At 50.3% G+C, this 16551-nt stretch overlaps 3 protein-coding genes and 1 non-coding gene across 4 annotated transcripts in view; 2 read left to right on the top strand and 2 right to left on the bottom strand.

Annotated features, from left to right (window-relative positions):
- Ubtd2 (ubiquitin domain containing 2) overlaps positions 1-5720 on the top strand; it is a 66262-nt gene extending 60542 nt beyond the window's left edge. The window contains exon 3 of the mRNA XM_047557003.1: positions 3435-5720. Within this exon, the coding sequence (XP_047412959.1) occupies positions 3435-3832 (398 nt within the window). The 3' untranslated portion in view covers positions 3833-5720. The remainder of the gene's footprint in view (positions 1-3434) is intronic.
- The window catches only part of Stk10 (serine/threonine kinase 10), a 123875-nt gene continuing 112609 nt past the window's right edge, over positions 5286-16551 (top strand). Inside the window, exon 1 of the mRNA XM_047557000.1 lies at positions 5286-5373. Within this exon, the coding sequence (XP_047412956.1) occupies positions 5305-5373 (69 nt within the window). The 5' untranslated portion in view covers positions 5286-5304. The remainder of the gene's footprint in view (positions 5374-16551) is intronic.
- On the bottom strand, positions 9351-13376 carry Efcab9 (EF-hand calcium binding domain 9). Its single transcript, XM_047557004.1, has 4 exons — positions 13241-13376; positions 10770-10918; positions 10044-10220; positions 9351-9554 (listed from the first exon to the last, which is right to left on the bottom strand). Exons 1-4 carry the CDS (start codon positions 13374-13376, stop codon positions 9369-9371), a joined length of 648 nt encoding a protein of 215 aa, XP_047412960.1. The 3' UTR covers positions 9351-9368.
- Positions 14550-14624, bottom strand: Trnap-ugg (transfer RNA proline (anticodon UGG)). Its single transcript has one exon. It is a non-coding gene; the product is annotated as a tRNA-Pro (tRNA).

Here is a 16551-nt window from a genome sequence, read left to right as displayed (position 1 = left end):
CAGTCCACTAGCGGGCCCATCGAGGTGGTCTCCAGCCCTGTGGGTGCTCCTTAGACTCCATCTCTCTGGTTGCATTGCCTCTCCTGGCTGGTATTAGACATTGCATGTTAATCAAAACTGTTTTAAAGTCCCATGTCCGATTATTCTGACATTCCTGTTATATCTGAGTCCCTGATTTGGATGTTTTCTCTCTCTCTTCAAACTGTTTGTTGCTTTTTAGAATATCTTATTGGTCTTTGTTGAAAGGTGGACGTGGTTTTTTGGCAAATGGATCTACTATAAATAACCCTGGAGTAAGGTGGGGGTGGAAGCTTCTAGAGTCCTGTGGTTAGACCTCAGTCTTTGTGAGTCCAAACCTCATGTTGTGGACTTCCTCAGACCTTCTCATCATGGTCCCCACCTTAGGGAGGGCAGGATGGTCAGCAGGGCGGGCATTGGGCGTTTCCTTTCCCACACACAGTTCAGTTGCACTCTGGTATAACCCCAGCAGGTCAGACTCTGGTTAGCTTCTGAGGGCAGAGTGCTCTGGTGTTTCAAGATGGCTCCTTGTGCTCTCCCTGCCAGAGTGCAGGAGACTTTTCTCTGATACTTGCTGTGAGGAGCTGGTTGAACTCCAGGAGGTAAGATTCACAAGGTGTTTCCCCCACCCCACGGCGGGGTCCCCTTGCAGTTTTCCCCTCAGATTTGTCCATCCTGGGCCTCCAGTTTGCAGTCACTTGCCAGTCACTGTGCAGGTTTTCTTCCTCTGTCCAGTTCCCCAGAGATCTCAGCTCCTGGGTTTTTGCTTCAGTAAATTGTGATTTTCTGTATTCTCCTCGCTAGCCGGCCAATCTTGGTGACAGTGGTTTGCCCTGTCATCTTACCCCTCTCTGAGATCTAGGAAGAGTTGGTACTTCAATTTCTTTAGCTTTTTCCTTTTTAGGATGGAAACTTGGACTTGGACTTGAAAGTTTCTTACATGCCACACTGGAAACCAGAACTCTGATTTTTAGTTTAATCTAAAACTAGAGGGAAAAAATCCCAGAGCATATTTATAACTCAGATTATAATTTATAGACAGAAAAAAGGGGAAGTTAGTATATCAGAAAACTTCAAATTAAATGAAAAACAAGTTACCTTCTCCAAAAAAAAGAAGTTAAATACAGGTGCTTCTAAGCCACATAGAGTTTGGACAGTTCCCGTGCAGTGTTGGGATCCGCGCACTGCCTGCGTTTGAGCTGAGGATACGCCGTATAGCGGGAACCCTTCCTCGGGTTTTCCTCTTACTCATTTGACATGAGAGAAGTCAACCCTGAAACACCAGCCCAAAGAAGGCGCCTCTTCCCCTGTGGTGGTGGAGTGAGGGTTCAGCTCCAGCGGGTGCCGAGCTGGCTGTTGGGGCATGTTTGTTTCAGCACTACAGAAAGCCTCTCTAGAGGCGTGGGCTGCTTTTTAGTCCTGCCTGCAGTCTGACTGCCTTCCTTTGCAGTTCTGCTTTATCTTATCAGATGTGGTTTAGGAGGGTAGTGAAGCTTGTGTAAGCCAGGAAACTTCTGTGGATGTCAGCTTTCTCCTGCTTCATTTGCTGATTGAAAAAGGAATTTCTGGGGCTGGGGCTGGGGCTCAGTGGTAGAGTGCTTGCCTGGCATGTGTGAGGCACTGGGTTTGATACTCAGCACCACATGTAAGTAAATAAAATTAAGAGATCCATTGACAACTAAAAATATATATATTTTAAAAAAACAGAAAAAGGAATTTCTGGTTAAAGAATGTTGCTCTTTGAGGTTGCACAGTTCATTAATAAAAAGGCTGGAAATTTCTTCTTGGTCTCTTGATTCCAAAGAGTGATTTGCTGTGGTATCTAAGAGAATGTTTTAAATAGCAGAGCAGGTATGGAAATGTGCTGCTCGTACCCGCAGGGCTGATGTACTCGCCGACAGGTAACTGAAGGTGTTTCCTGACAGGAGAGTCTGCAGCGCACTTTCCCCGTTCTCACAGTGGCCGGGCCATCAGCCACCCTGGACTAGCCTCAGGACTAGGCTTTCTGGAATAGTGACCAGCTTCCGTGGCACAGCTGGTGGCACCCCCTGGGTGCTGCAGTGCATGGTCACGGGGATTGGGGCTGAGCAGTGTCTCTGAACAGAGGAGGCGATTCACATGTGGTCTGCTTCCTGACCAAGCTGTCACTCCGTCTCAGGTAATTCAGAAGGCAGACCAGATCAAGCCATGGTGGTTGGTGACCACATGAGGTCACTTTTGTGGATACTTTACCTTGTCACTGACAGGGACTCATTTGTTCACTGATAACCATTTCTCAGTGTCCCACTCCCTGTAGTAACTACTGTGTTTACGTATTTTTACTATGGTGTTGTTCTTCTTTTATCTTTGAATGAAAATTAATAAATGGCATTAATATTACAGTTTGAGGGAAGGACATGTTATATATAAACTTAAAATGTTCATCGAGTTATACTTTCAAGCTCCCCAGGGAAGTCCTGGTAATTATAATTCAGTTTATGCTTTATAAAGAAATGTGCCATTAATACTTTTATTTGTTTTGGGGGAGGGGGGCCAGAATCAAACCCAGGGCTCAACCCAGAGTCACATCCCCAGTCCTCTTTTTTTTTTATTTTTGTAGAGACAGGGTCTTGCTGAGTTGCTTAGGGCCTTGCTTAGTTGCCAAGGCTGGCTTTGAACTTGTGATCCCCCTGCCTCAGTCTTCTGAGCTGCTGGGATTGCAGGCTCACACCACCTCACCTGGCCATTCATACTTTTTTTTTTTTTTTTTACCCATAAGTGCTTTGTTCCCACCCTTGAGGTAGCGCGTTGTGAGTGTCACACCGGTCCAGTTCACCTTTTGTAGTTGGTAGCTTCCCTGTAATAGATTAACTGAGTGGGGTAAATAAAACATCTCGGTCATTTCTGTGGTCATTGTGCTGAAAAGACCCACCTGTGAGCCACGAGCACCATGCCTGTGCAGCTGTCAGCTCTGGTCTCATCGCTCCAAACAAAGGCTTCTGACCGAGCACACGTGTCAGTGGCCGGGTCCAGGCAGTGAGATACTACTCAGGAAAGCTGGGAATTGGGCTTGCTCTCTTTTTTTTCTTGTTTGTTAAATTCATTTCTTAAAAAGATATAACAATGCAATTTAAATTTCCCTTCAGTTTGTTCTTACGATAGTAAGCTTGAATTGTGCGCACCCATTTCCCTGCCTGCAGTTGTGAGCTGGGTATTAGGTGACTGCAAAGAGAAGCAGCTGGGTCCTGGTTGATGTGAAATCAGACACGCTCAAAGTGCACCTGGGGCTGGTTGTCACTGATGGTCAGCGGACAGTGGCTGGCATTATTTGATACCCTTCTCCACAGTGGCATGGTAGCAAGAGAAGCGTGAGTGTTTTTTAAGACATAAACAGGAATACGCTCATTAAACTCGTGTCCGTATCTTCTCTCCCGAAGGTGCGCTTACCGAGTGCTACGATGAACTGGGGAACAGGTACCAGCTTCCGGTGTATTGCTTGGCACCACCCATCAACATGATAGAGGAGAAGAGCGACATAGAGACTCTGGATATTCCCGAGCCACCACCCAATTCTGGATACGAGGCTCAGCTCCGACTGCGCCTCTCCACAGGCAAAGACCTCAAGCTCGTGGTGCGCAGCACAGACACCGTGTTCCACATGAAGAGACGCTTGCACGCAGCGGAGGGGGTGGAGCCCGGAAGTCAGCGGTGGTTCTTCTCAGGCAGACCTCTCACTGACAAGATGAAGTTGGAGGAGCTGAAGATCCCCAAGGACTACGTCGTGCAGGTGATCGTGAGCCAGCCTGTGCACAACCCGACGCCGGTGGAGAACTGAGTGAGCCCGGCGCCCTCCTCCCCTTTTTATTGTCATTGTCATTTTCGACTCTGTGGCGTGAAATTTACTTTCACTGCTCTGAATTCCCTATGAATGAATTTAGTTCTGAGGAATTACCAGTGAAAAATTCCATCTGTGATGGAGACCAACAAAAATAATAAAACACAAAGAGCCAGCCTTTGAGACTCATGTAATTACAATTTCTAATTTGAGAGGCAGTTAAGAAATAGATAACCATTTATTTTAAAACACTCAACAACTACTTAATGGCTGAGTTTAAATGAGTTGGACTGTAAGTGGAACATTGTAATCTCGAAGAACAGCACCAAGCACCTTTGAACACAGAATTTTTAACATCTGTCAGATGATATAATTTCCAGATGCCACCAATAAGTTATGGGTTTTTTACTAGAATCTGAAAGGAGCAGTCTTGGAGATTCCCTTCTGTTCTGGCTTTTGCCAGCTCATTTCATCTGTAGCCACACAGGAGTAAGACTGGCCAGGTGTGCCACCGTGTCGCTGTCCCCACCCACACGCTGAGCTCCTCATTGACACACTACGTTCCGGTGCCTTCAGCACGTTCAGTGGCTGGCGCCCTTCTGAACACTAGGCAGTAGTGAGTCCTGCAGTCCTACTCTGATGTCCACCTGATCCTCGGTTGCTGCGCAGGTGTTGAAACACCTCTGCAGACAGCTGTTTCCGTGTGGGGCCGGAAGGTCACTGCCGTACGTACCTCCCTTCCTCCTGCTCTGTCTGCACCTTTGCATAGCCTACCCTGCCCCAGGCACACGGTCCCGGGGGAGCAGGCGTCCTTGGCTGTTCCCACCCGAGGTACTGCAGTGCGCGCTCTTCTTCCGGCGTGGCGGGGTGTGAGGAAGCCGCCTCTGCTGTGCTGGGAGAACTGCGCCTGTTTTCAGTCTTGCAGAGAAACTTTCACTGAGAGTCTGCAAGTATGAAAGGTTTGCTGGTGTCACTTTCACATCAGCAGTGACGCAGCTGCACTCCCTGGGTCACTCTTACACTCAGCCACAGTGGATGACGGTTCTCTCATCCTTCTTCACAAAGAGGCAAGTTAAGAAACATCCGCAGAGCCAGTTGGGGACTGGGACATGTGCGGCGAAGGCCTGCGTCTTCTGTGCTGTGGCTGAGTGAAGCCGCCCCTGGAAAGCTGGCTCCGAGAGAGCAGGCCGTGACCTCGGGCAGCTGAGTGGAGGAAGGGAGTGCGGCTGCGGGGCTGTTCCGGTGAGTGGCGCAGGCACCTCCACAGCCACGGGGGCGTGAGCACCTTGCCAGTCACAATGACAGTGACACTGCAGATGAGTCTGGGTGCATTGTTGAAAATGGTATTAAATCTCCTCTGCCTGACGAAGTCCGTCCATTCCTGTACCTTGTCCTGTTTCTGAGCGCTTCAGCTGCTTCCCTAGCGTTCTTCATCATCTTAAAGATCGTGGCTGCGTCTGATTTGCTTGCTGATGACTGCCTCGACACCCAGAGAAGAGGGTCGCGCTGGTTCCAGAGGAGGAGCCGCACCCCAGCTGGAGGTAGGGGTGTTCAGCGGACCTTTCTGTCATTGGCATGCCACACTGAATACCAGCAGCTCTCAGTGTCTGGACTACTTTTTCTTAAGGAAATTTGGTGATGTCATCAATAATCTATGATTGGTAAAAGGTCTTGGTTGTTGAAGATTCTAAGAGTTTATTTTCTTTTATTTTAAAGGAACATATACTTTGAATTACAATTTTCTGGGCATGTTTAACCTAGGTAAGGAAAACCATGGTGCTGTTAAATTGTCAATAGATTGATGTAAGATTGGACCAATACTTGATGTGTATAATTTTAGTATGTAGGGTTTTTGTGCTTTTTTAAAAAAAAAAAAAAGTTAAATTTTTCTCTTTGTCTTTGCCTTTATTCTAGAATTTTATCTGTTACTCTGTAAGGGAATCTACCTTGTTCTAATGAGTGTGTGAAGCTTTTCCTCCTTCCTCAGTCCAATAATGAATGGGGTCATCACCACCAAACTCAGGCTGCCCGTGCCGAATCCTGGGAGGTCGCTGGAGACGTGCTTCCCTTCTGCACTGATGTCTCGGCCTAACGTGGGTTGTCTTCTCTCTCTCCTAAGAAGCAGGCTGCAGACCAACTCAGTTCAGTTTTTCTGAAGCACTAAGCTCATTTATTAGCCATTTTTGGATCAGAGTGGCAGGTTTCGTTTCAAATTTTTTAACAATATTGTTAGTTGTGGATGGACACAGTACTTTTATGTGACTTATTTTTATGTGGTGCTGAGGATGGAACCCAGTGCCTCACATGTGCTGGGCAAGCTCTACCACTGAGCCACAGCCCAGCCCTCATTCAAGTTTTTAAATGGTTTTCAGAATAGGTAATTTACCTGTGGAACCCAAATCCAAACACACTGGGGGGGAAAGACTCCCTTCACTCCTGTTTCTCCCACCCTGAGCCTAAGTCTCTGGGGTTGTGAAGGGAGAGGCGGGGACAGCCTGCTTTGAGGGGAGCAGCTCTCCGCTAGTTCCAGCACAGATGCTTCCCGCCTGCTCTCCTGTGGGACAGACTAGCAGCCTGCCGTGTGGGCCTCCATCTGTGAGGAGGAGGAGGAGAGCCGCTGGCACCCTGCTCGGCTCCTGGGGTTTCTGTTGGGTGCCTTGTGACGGGGCCCTTCAGCCTGCCGCCCTCTGAAGGGATGAAGCGGGGGCTGCTCAGGTGGCAAGGTCCCATCTTCGCAAGTGTCATTGCGGCGGCTCTGGCCTTTCTCAGATACGGGGCCTGAGCCGTGGAGGGCGACTCTGTTACTTAGCTCCCTTCAGAATTCAGTACTTGTGGCTGATACAGATCGGGGAGGAACCTGTCCACGGCCCTGGGCTGAAACCATAGCTGTGCCAATGTCCATTAGGACTCCGTTCCTGTCCCCACCATGGATCACACCCCGGAACGTGTGACAGAAATTCCAGTGCGACTGTGGAAACTCAGTTTATCAACTCAAACTTAATCTACACTCAATTCATTAACTCAGACAATCTACACGCACTTTATTTCTTTGCGATGCTGGGGATTGAACCCGGGGCCTTGCACATACTGAGGTACTCTCTACCTCCAAGCTATACTCCCAGGTCTGTATGCACATCTAAGAAATCTTTTAAGTCCCATAATATAAATGAGTGAAAAAGTACCCTAAAGTGGATATTGATAGGCATCTTCTTTGTACTCCTAGTCACAAAGGAGTATCACTTTACTGGTGCATTTCGTTTTTACACTGAATTTCAGTTTGGACCCATTAGTACTGGTACCATCCTTTAACCATCCAGTTATGGAGATGCTTCTAAAAGGAAAATTTTAGAAGTCTGAGAGAATTCACGATACCTTTTGTAGCCACCCCGATTTCCAGGTAAGAAAGGAAAGCTTGTCGTGGTGCTAGTCTTCCTACCTGTGGCCCATTCTTTCTGCCCCTTTCTGAAACAGGATTTAGTATTTTGGTTGGTTTAGTGTCCGTGTCTGAAAACACACAGCCCACAGGTACCTTTTTACGCCCAGGACCACCCCTGGAAGATGGAATTCCGAGAAACTCTCTGAAGACCTCAGTGCAATTTCTTCCCCCAGAACCACCCCTGGCTTCTAGGGCTGTCTGGTGGCAGAGCCTCGGAGGCCACAGGAGAGGTGGCACCTGCGGGAGGCGTGGGGGCGAGGCTGGAACAGGGCCGACCTGGGCTCACTCTCCTGGCAGACGGTGCCAGCCTCTGCTGCGTAGGCGGTGTCCATGTTTGTTTGCCAGAGGATTCAGTTCTCCCTCCAAGGTGATCACAGACAGTGTGAGTCAGGACGGGAAGGATGCTCTTGAGAGGTGGTGCATCTTTGGGGTGTTTACAACTCCAGGAGAGAGACACTCTTGTCCCCATGTGGAAAACAGATGCCAGGTGAAGTGACTTGTTTTTGCTAGTCCTGTTCAGTTTTTATGGTGCCATTGTGGGAAAGACACAGTTCTTTTTGCTGGCAATGACATCGAGCATGGTCATAGGCATGTGACCAAAATCCCACGTCTAATCGAGAATACAGAGAGGATTCGCAGAACCAACATGGTTACCGCTAGGGGTCTGACTTACGAGTGACAGTCGTCAGTGAGCAGTGTTCTTGCCGTTGCCCAGGACACGGTGTGATCAGATTGGCTTTCTGTGATGGAGCTGCTTCAACTGGCCTTATGGTCAGTATTGCCTAATGTACCCCTAAGAATCCTTGTTTCGTAGTAAATGACGTCCATTTCTTCACTTCCCAAACTTGTTCCTCAGAGATTTGTGGTAAGAGATGATTAACATGAAGCAGGCGAAATTTCTGAGCCAGTGAATTGCCAGCTTTAAATGAAACAGAATCTGCTACAGAGGCAGTGAGTTACTGAGATCCCTGGTGGTCCGCACAGGCATGCTTAGATGACCTTGAATTTGAGCCCTAGCTCCGCCATTATGAGCCACATGTTGTTGAGTAAGGTTCTGATCTCTCTAGGCCTCAGTTTCCTCATTAGCAACACCTAACTGACAGGGTTTAAAGGTTAAATGAAGCCAGGCATGGTGCTGTAATCCCAGCTATCTGGGAGGCTAAGGCAGGAGGATCACAAGTTGGAGGCCAGTGTAGGCAATTTAGCAAGCCCCTGTCTCAGAATTTTAAAAGTGCAGGGATGTAGCTTAGTGGTAGAGCACCCTGGGGGAGGTGGGGGGCATTCAATCCCTAGTACCACAAAAAATGGAAAAAAGGTGATAAGGTCATGTAAATCACTGACCCCATAGCAAGCATATCATAGGCAGCTGTCATTACTAAAATCATGATACAGTCAGGCAGGGAGGGGTCACAAGTCTCAGGCCAAAAATACTTCTAAATTATTCAAAGCATTAATTACACAAGAATTAAAAGTCTGCAAGGGCATGTCATAATTATTTTACTCTAGTTAATTAGGTTCAGTTGCTTAAGCACCTAACTCATCAGAGAGTAATTCAGGCTGAGAACACGGCCCTATTGGAGCAGCGGCACTTGCCTGTAGTCCCGGCACTAGGGAGGCTGGGGCAGGAGGATCACGTGAGTCCAGGGGTTTGAGACCAGCCTGCATAACACGCTGAGACTCTGTCTCAAAAGGAAAGGAAAGAACAAGACAGCCTCCATCTCCTTAAAGCTGACCTGTGATGTGGTGGGCACGTCACCCCTGACCAGCGGCAGTCTGGCTTCCAGGGGGTCTTAGCCTGAGGAATGGGAGACGAGTAGAGGTCTGAGTATTGGACTCCTGGTGACGGGTAGCAGGGAGGCTTCACCTTCCCGCCACGTGGCTCCAGGAAGTGTTGGTCACTCTGGACACATGGAGCCCCAGTGAGCAGAGCTGACCCGAGGACATGCGTCAACAGAAGGATGGGTGACCGGGTGCTCGGCCCAGGCTCCATGCGGCATCCCGGGCTGCCCAGGCTGCTGCCGGGGCAGAGGCCTCTGGACCGTGGATAGAGAGTGGACAAGGATGCCCGCTGGCACGCTCACATTTATTAAACACCTCGTTCTAGCTGTGCTCTCTGCTTTTGGATCGCATTTTCTCCAAGAGACTCCTTTGGCTCATGCCAACCTGACGGATCACTTTCTTCACAAGCGTGGATTTCGATTTCAGGTTCTTTTTCTCCTTGCCTTTCTTCTGAGACTTGTCGGTCGAGAAGATCGTGTACAGCTTAAATTCCTTGTAGTTAAGATACTTCAGTTGGGGGCAGAAAAAAAATCATTTCAGGAAGGGTTTGATACTCTAGCATGACAACAGACTTGTTATCATATTTAGAAATTCGGAAATGTGGACAGTGATTAGGATGTAACTACAGTCTGATTATAGTTAGGGCCAGGAAAGAGCCTGTGCCGACTCTTACAGGGGCAGGGGCAGGGCAGATGCTTGGGCAGCCCCGGGATCCCGCCTTTTCAACCTCGGCTTCCCTGCAGGGGCTCCCCTGCACCCTCACCGTCTCCACCGTGGCTTCTCAGGATCTCACTCTTAGGTCCCCGCCGTAGGCCCTTCCCCACTCCACCCTGCTTCCCAGCTGCCGCCTCGTGGCCCAGTGCCCTTCTGGCAGCTCGCAGGCGCCTCCTGTCCACGTGGCCGGCCCCCCTCCAGGAGCCACGCCGACTTGGGATCCTAGCCTGGGCCTCCTGCTGCAGGCTCCCCAGCCCTGCCACGCTCGGCACCTGCACTTACGCGGTCGCCCGTGATGTCGAAGTTGTGGAAGAGTTCTTTGAGCTCTTGCTTTTTAATGTTGAACAGGAATCTGTAGGTGCAGAAGTTGGCGGCCCCAACCTTCAGCTCCCCATGCACATCAAGCAGGTCAAACACGGCCCGGGAATGGCGATACATGAATTGTTCCTCCAGGTGGTTCTGTTTTGAGAGAAATATGTAAGACCGGAAGCGGAGGGAGCTGCTTTCCACACCTGCAAGACACTGGCGTGTTCCGTCACCACCCTAGAGGGCCAAAGCAAGAGTCGCAACTCGGGGCTGCCCTCGAGGAGACACGCCCCGCAGACCCCCTGCCGGCCACCCACTGCCTCACTCGGGAGACCGCAGGGAACGCGCTGGGGGGAGGCTGGCCACACGAGGTCCCGTTCCTCAAGGAGCGGACAGGTGCAAGCCCATGGAGCTGGGCTGAGGCCCTGTCCCCTCATGCATCCTGCAGAGCACTCTGGGCAAAAGGATCGCCAGAGCCCTTGAGGAAGGGCAGGCTGCGGTGGCCGTGGTGCAGGGAGGTGGCAGGTGGGCAGAGGCTGCCGGCATCTCCCAGGTTACGAATGTGCCGTTTGGGAACCCAAATGGACACCCCGCCCTTTTCCCTTCCTCTAGTTGGTAGTGGAAGGAGGAGAAATCCCAAAGGCCAGCTCTGGCCAGGAGGAGGCAGCAGCCAGGTGAGGCCCAGCCTCGCTGGCCACTTGCCTGGTGGGACAGCAGAATGCAGACCAACATGTAGAACTGCTCAAAGCCGATCTCGCCCGTGGCGTTCCAGTCCAGCACGTCAAACACCATCTTGATCTGTCTCGATCTCAGGTCGGTGACGTGGTGGAGGAAGTGGAAGAACAGCACATCTGTGAAGGGCGAGGCCGGTAGACGGATTATTCCAGCTCAGTTCCAAAACACCAACCACCGGGAGCCTCCCACATGGTGCTCATTGACTGGGAAGATGGTGACATTGGGGTCTGTCTTCACCATGTTCCTGCTGCAATCCCTCGGGCCCAGACTCACTCTTGAGCTGTGTGGAAAAGCACTATGCCCAGGGCAGTGGAGGAGGAGACTGTGGTCAGGCTCAACCACATGCTCCATGCAGCCCAAGGACCTGCCCCAGCACAGATGCGTGGCCATGCACACAGGCACAGTGTGCTCCTGCCTGGGAGGGAGAGCTTAATTCTCTCTGAGGACCTGGGACGCTCGGAGGTGCTCATGTTTTATCTGGACCTTTTTTTTTTTTGAGAAAATTAAAATGAGAGGAACTTAAAAAAATTCCTCTTCTATAAAAGAACTGCGGATTCTCATGCTTCCATAAAGCAAAGGTGTTTGGCTATGAGGAGGGAGCAAACCCTACTGGCCACCTGGTGTGTAGGGCATTTAAAATGCCACAGCTCAGTGACCTCACAGCCTTAGAGGGAAGGAGGCACCACCCCATGGATGGGCACACGGGCCACGTGGGGGGCTTGTCAAACCAGATTCTGACTCGGGAAACCTGGGCGGGACTGGTCGGCATTTCTGCACCCTCCCAGGGGACGTGGCTAGTGGCAGTTGAGTGGCAGAGAGGCCCCCTTAGTGGTGGAGCCGGGCGTCACATGCGGGTGGATGGGACCCTACAGCCTTGCCCACTTGCCAGAAAAACCACTGCGCTGTATACAAGAGGAGGCTTCTGCCTGCCAGGCCACCCGCCGGTCCTGTGAGGACGGACGGAAGAGACAAATGGGCCATTCGCTGGGACAGCGCGAGGCTGTCCAGAGTCGCCACGAAGGATTTTCAGGTGCACCTGTCGGCATGTAACCCCCTTGACGGTGATCACAGAAAACACCTGTTCCGAGGAGTATGTAAACATGTCTCTGTCACCCGGAGTCCCACTGAAGCGAGAGCAGAGAACCCACGGCACTGTCAAGTCTGGGGGCTGCTGTGGCCTTGGTCTCCTCTCCCACGCCCACCAGGGCCGAGCAGCGGGAGCCACCCACGGTGATGTTTGGGGGCCTCTCCTGGGGAGGGGCTTTCATGTGGGACTAACAGCTACCTAATAAATGCAGCTGTGAACCAGCTGACTGGCCACTGGTCTCCAAGGACTGAAGTCACCGGCACCCCAGGTGAACTGCAAGGCCACTGTCCAGTCCCCGGGGGCCCATGTGATCGTGACTCGACCTCAGGTGTTGCATCTAAGGGTGTGATTTAGTTACTGTGGGGCCCAGACCACCCCACAAGCGTACCTCAGACACCAGGGGTGTGCTGGGGGTCCTTTACACCCGGGAGCCTACAGCCACCTTTTCTGGGGACCCGGCAGCACACACACGGGAAACTGTGTCAAGGGGGACCCCAGCGTCACGCGGTGAGAAGAGCTGCTCGCGTTTGGGCTTGTTTCCTGCCAGGCTGCCCATGAGCCCGCAGCCTAGCGCTTGCCGGGCACATGCTCCCCACTGAGTCCCGAGCCCCTTGGCATTTGCTTTTTAAGATTAAATGGACTCTTGAAGATCTTAGCTGGAGGATGCGCCTGTGGCCAGGGCCACTTGTTTTCATTCAGTCCTAAAAAGAGTCTGAGGTGTTTTAATCAGGCGTCTCACTCTGTGGACTCTGGGGCAGGGCTGGCCACTCGCAAGCACACCAGAGGGACGGACAGATCATCTGGCGCGAGCTCCCACTGACAGATGGGACGGAGTCTTGCTGAGAGGGGTCTTGGCCTCTGATAACCCTGACAGTGATCACGAGCGCGTCGTTAAGTCATTGTGCCATGTCAGGCACTGTGCTAAGCATCTGCCATGTGTGTTACCCCTCTGAGGGGGGCTCCCGTGCGCACGTGTGTGTGCGCGCGTGCGCGCATGTGTGCACACGTGTGTGCTGGAGGCCAAACCCAGGACCCTGTGCTCTGACTGAGCTACGCCCCAGCCTGGACTCCACTGCTGTTCTAGATGAGGAAACAGACTTGCGGAGGATGGCAGCATGCTTCCAAACTACCGAGGCGTGGTGGGGGGACCCCGTCCACAGCGGGTGGACTGGTCCCCGCCTGCTCCCCCTGCCCCCAAGCGCCACCCACGTCGGCCCTCGCTTGGCCAGTTCTCTGCTTCCTCTGGCAGATGGCAAGTGTTCACTCAGCAGTTTCTGGCCCCGTGCATTTCCCTGAGCATCTGCCACCAGCCAGGTACCCGGCCAGAGGAAAGATGCCAGGTGGCACTGACCATTCAAGGTGTTCTTGCGGTGCACGTCCAGCAGGAAGAAGTACTCGGTCAGGGCCTTCACGTTCCGCAGAGACAGCAGGCAGTATATCTTGTCCAGATAGAGGTACCACAGGAACGACCCTTGTTTCAGCTCCATCTTGGTCCTCTTCAGCCGAGGGCTCTGGCAACCTGAAACAGAATGGAGAGTTCCGCCTCGGAACTAGAACACCGCAGGGCCTCTGGGCAGACCCGGGCGCCGCAGAGCGACACGGGCCAGGGGACGAGGGGACACTGCTTCCTCCCACCTCTGGCTCATACTCTTGTTGCTTCCGTGACCCCTGTCACTGGAATAGCTGCCCTAGAGGGAGTTGGGCTGCTTGGCAGCGCACAGCAGACACGCCACCCAGGAAAGGTGTGCTGTGCCACCACCCTGGTCCCTGCTACAGCGACGGCCTAAAGGCACTTGCCAGACAGGAGAGACGGGACACCACACCAAGTGCTAAGTGGACAGAGGACACAGGCACCAAAGCCACGGGAAGACTTATCCAGAGTGCAAGTCAGAGGAGCAGAGTCGAGGCAGGAAACGACCAGCACGACCAGGACACTGAGTGGGGGACCATCCACCGCAGGTTCCGTCCAGGGAGAGGACCAGGAGGGAGCTGGCTTGTCCCCAGGACCTGTTCCTTTTCTTCCTTCATGGGTGACGGGGAACCCAGGGCCTCACCCAGGCTAAGCATGTGCTCCGCCACTGAGCCACAACCCAGCCCGCTTTTACTACTTTATGATGGAACCCAAACGTCGGTTAGGAGGTTCCATGCCTGCAGCGCCCGCTGCACCAGCTGCAGCAGACCAGACTGGTTCATTTATGCCCATTCCTCCTCGCCACCCACAGTGGGACAGTCAGAAACAAAACCCAGAAAGAATGGCTCATCTTTAAATATCTGCACGTATATTTCAAAAAGAGGGACTTCATCATTTAACATAACTGCTGACCATTATCAGAACTCGAAGTGAACAATAATCGTTCCTAAATGTCATCAAATATCCACTGGATGTGCAATTGTCCTGATCATTTATTCCAAGCTTTTTTAAAACTTTTTTTTAGTTGTAGATGAACACAATACCTTTATTCATTTTATGTGGTGCTGAGGATCAAACCAGTGCCTCACACGTGCGAGCCATGATCCCAGCCCAATTCCAAGTTTTAGTAGATGATTATTTCAAGTCAGGAACCCAAACAGATCTATGTATTGATTATAATGCTGCTGCTTCTTTGTTTTACTTTCCCACTTTCATCTTTCTCTTATGATTTCTTTCTTTTTCTTTTTTTTGGGTGGGTGCTGGGGATCGAACCCAGGGCCTTGTGCTTCCAAGGCAAGCACTCTACCGACTGAGCTACCTCCCCGGCCCCATGATTTATTTCTTGAAGAGTCCAGATTGTCATGTAGGTGAGAACATTCTGATTTTTCCAGATTTATCCCTAGTGTGTTAACATGTCCCTTTCTGTCCTGTATTCTCGATGAACTAGTAGTTAGATCTAGAAGAGAAGCTCTTTTAGGAAAAAAAAAACAATAAAAAGAGAGAAAGTTGCAGGTGTGATAATGGAGGGGTAAAGAAGATTTTTAAAATTCAGAATGAAAAGAAACACAACTAAGGATATAAAAGATGGCAATTCATGTAAGAGTAGTATGCACAACTCTGTGCTGATACTTTTAAAGCCTAAGTCCACTTCCTGAGATAAATGTATAATGTAAGCCACACGTATGAGTCACGTGTAGTTAGATTTTTTTCCTAGCAGTGTGGTGGTGCACACCTATAACCCCAGCTACCTGGGAGGCTGAGGCAGGGGGAGAGCAAGTTCAAGTCCAGCCTGGGCCATTGAGCAAGACTCTGTCTCAAAATTAAATAAAAAGGGGCTGGAGATCCTATTTGCCACATTGAAAACAAGTGAAAATAGTTTCAATGACATTTTATTTAACCCATTGTGTCCAGAATAGTTCAATTTATAATCAGTATTTTTTGGAAATTAAAGTCCTGTGTCAGGCTGGGGATGTAGCTCAGTTGGTAGAGTGCTTGCCTTGCAAACACGAGACCCTGGGTTCAAATACCCAGCACCGCAAAAATTAAATAAACAAATAAAAATAAATAAATAAATAAATACAAGTCCTGCGTCTGTTTTGCGCTTCTGCCGCGTATCAGTACAGATGAGTCACACTTCAAGGGCTCGCTGTCCCCCGAGGGCTGGTGGCTTCTGTCCTGGGCAGCACAGAGCTAGATACACGGAATTCTTCTAGGACTGACCCACGATGGAGTTCACCCCAACCCACCGCTAACGATGGCCAGGAGCCAGAAGGTCGGTTGGAAGAGGCGCTGAGAAGACCTGCTCGGGTTCCCAGTGGTCAGGAACAGGTCGTCTAGGCCGATTCAAAGCAGCTGCACCCCTCCCGGGCCAGACACAAGAGAACACACACCTGGAGTCCCTATAGACCTGTCAAGACCCGCCAAACCCCATGCTTTAAATAGGTGCACTTTATTAAAGGTAAATTAAGCAGCAGTGGGGTTGATTAAAAAAAAATTTAAAAAATGTTAATTTTTAGTTAAAGCTGGGGATGTAGCTCCAGAAAGAAAAGGACAAGTAGACTGAAGAACATCAATATAGTTTATCTTTGTTCCCCAGGAGACACCAGGGCTAAAGTTAAGAGATGGGCTAGAGGCTGGGAGGAGACATTTGCAATGTCTGAACCCAAAAAGACAGCATCTAAAAACAACTCCTGGAATCAAAAAGGAAGACAGGAAATCTAATATGCTGTAAACAAGAAAGCCAAAGAGGCTGAAATCTAAACATCTAACAAAACTGCGAAGACGTGTGAAAATAGCGGTTGAAATCAAATTCCTTGCATGTACGATTTTGTCAAAATGAACCCAAATACTAGGTATGATTATGATGCTCCAATAAAACACTCTGAAGACATGCTCCAACTCAGTAATTAGAGATATGCAGATGAAAATCATTATCAATAAATAGCTCCCAGCTTCAGTTATTGCACAGAACAGGAAAAGAGTACAAAAAATGTGCAGCTATTTCCTTCCCTGATCCTGGCTCAGGGCAAGGACCTCCAATGCCAGACAGATTAGCAAAGCGAAGACGTCCAGCTTACTTAATAGAAGTTATTAGTATTTTTTGATTCTGTTGAACCTCTTTTTCTTGTATCTTGAGGTATAATTTGCATACCATAAATCCAGTCATTTACAAAAATGGAGGTTTTGGAGCAGATTTACTGAGTTGTGAAATTGCCACCATAATCCAGTTTTAGAACATTTGATCACCCCAA

Source organism: Sciurus carolinensis, chromosome 6, assembly GCF_902686445.1.
Source record: "Sciurus carolinensis chromosome 6, mSciCar1.2, whole genome shotgun sequence".
Classification (NCBI taxonomy): domain Eukaryota; kingdom Metazoa; phylum Chordata; class Mammalia; order Rodentia; family Sciuridae; genus Sciurus; species Sciurus carolinensis.
The sequence above is the reverse complement of the archived record's forward strand: the minus strand, read 5'-3'. Positions and strand labels throughout refer to the sequence as shown.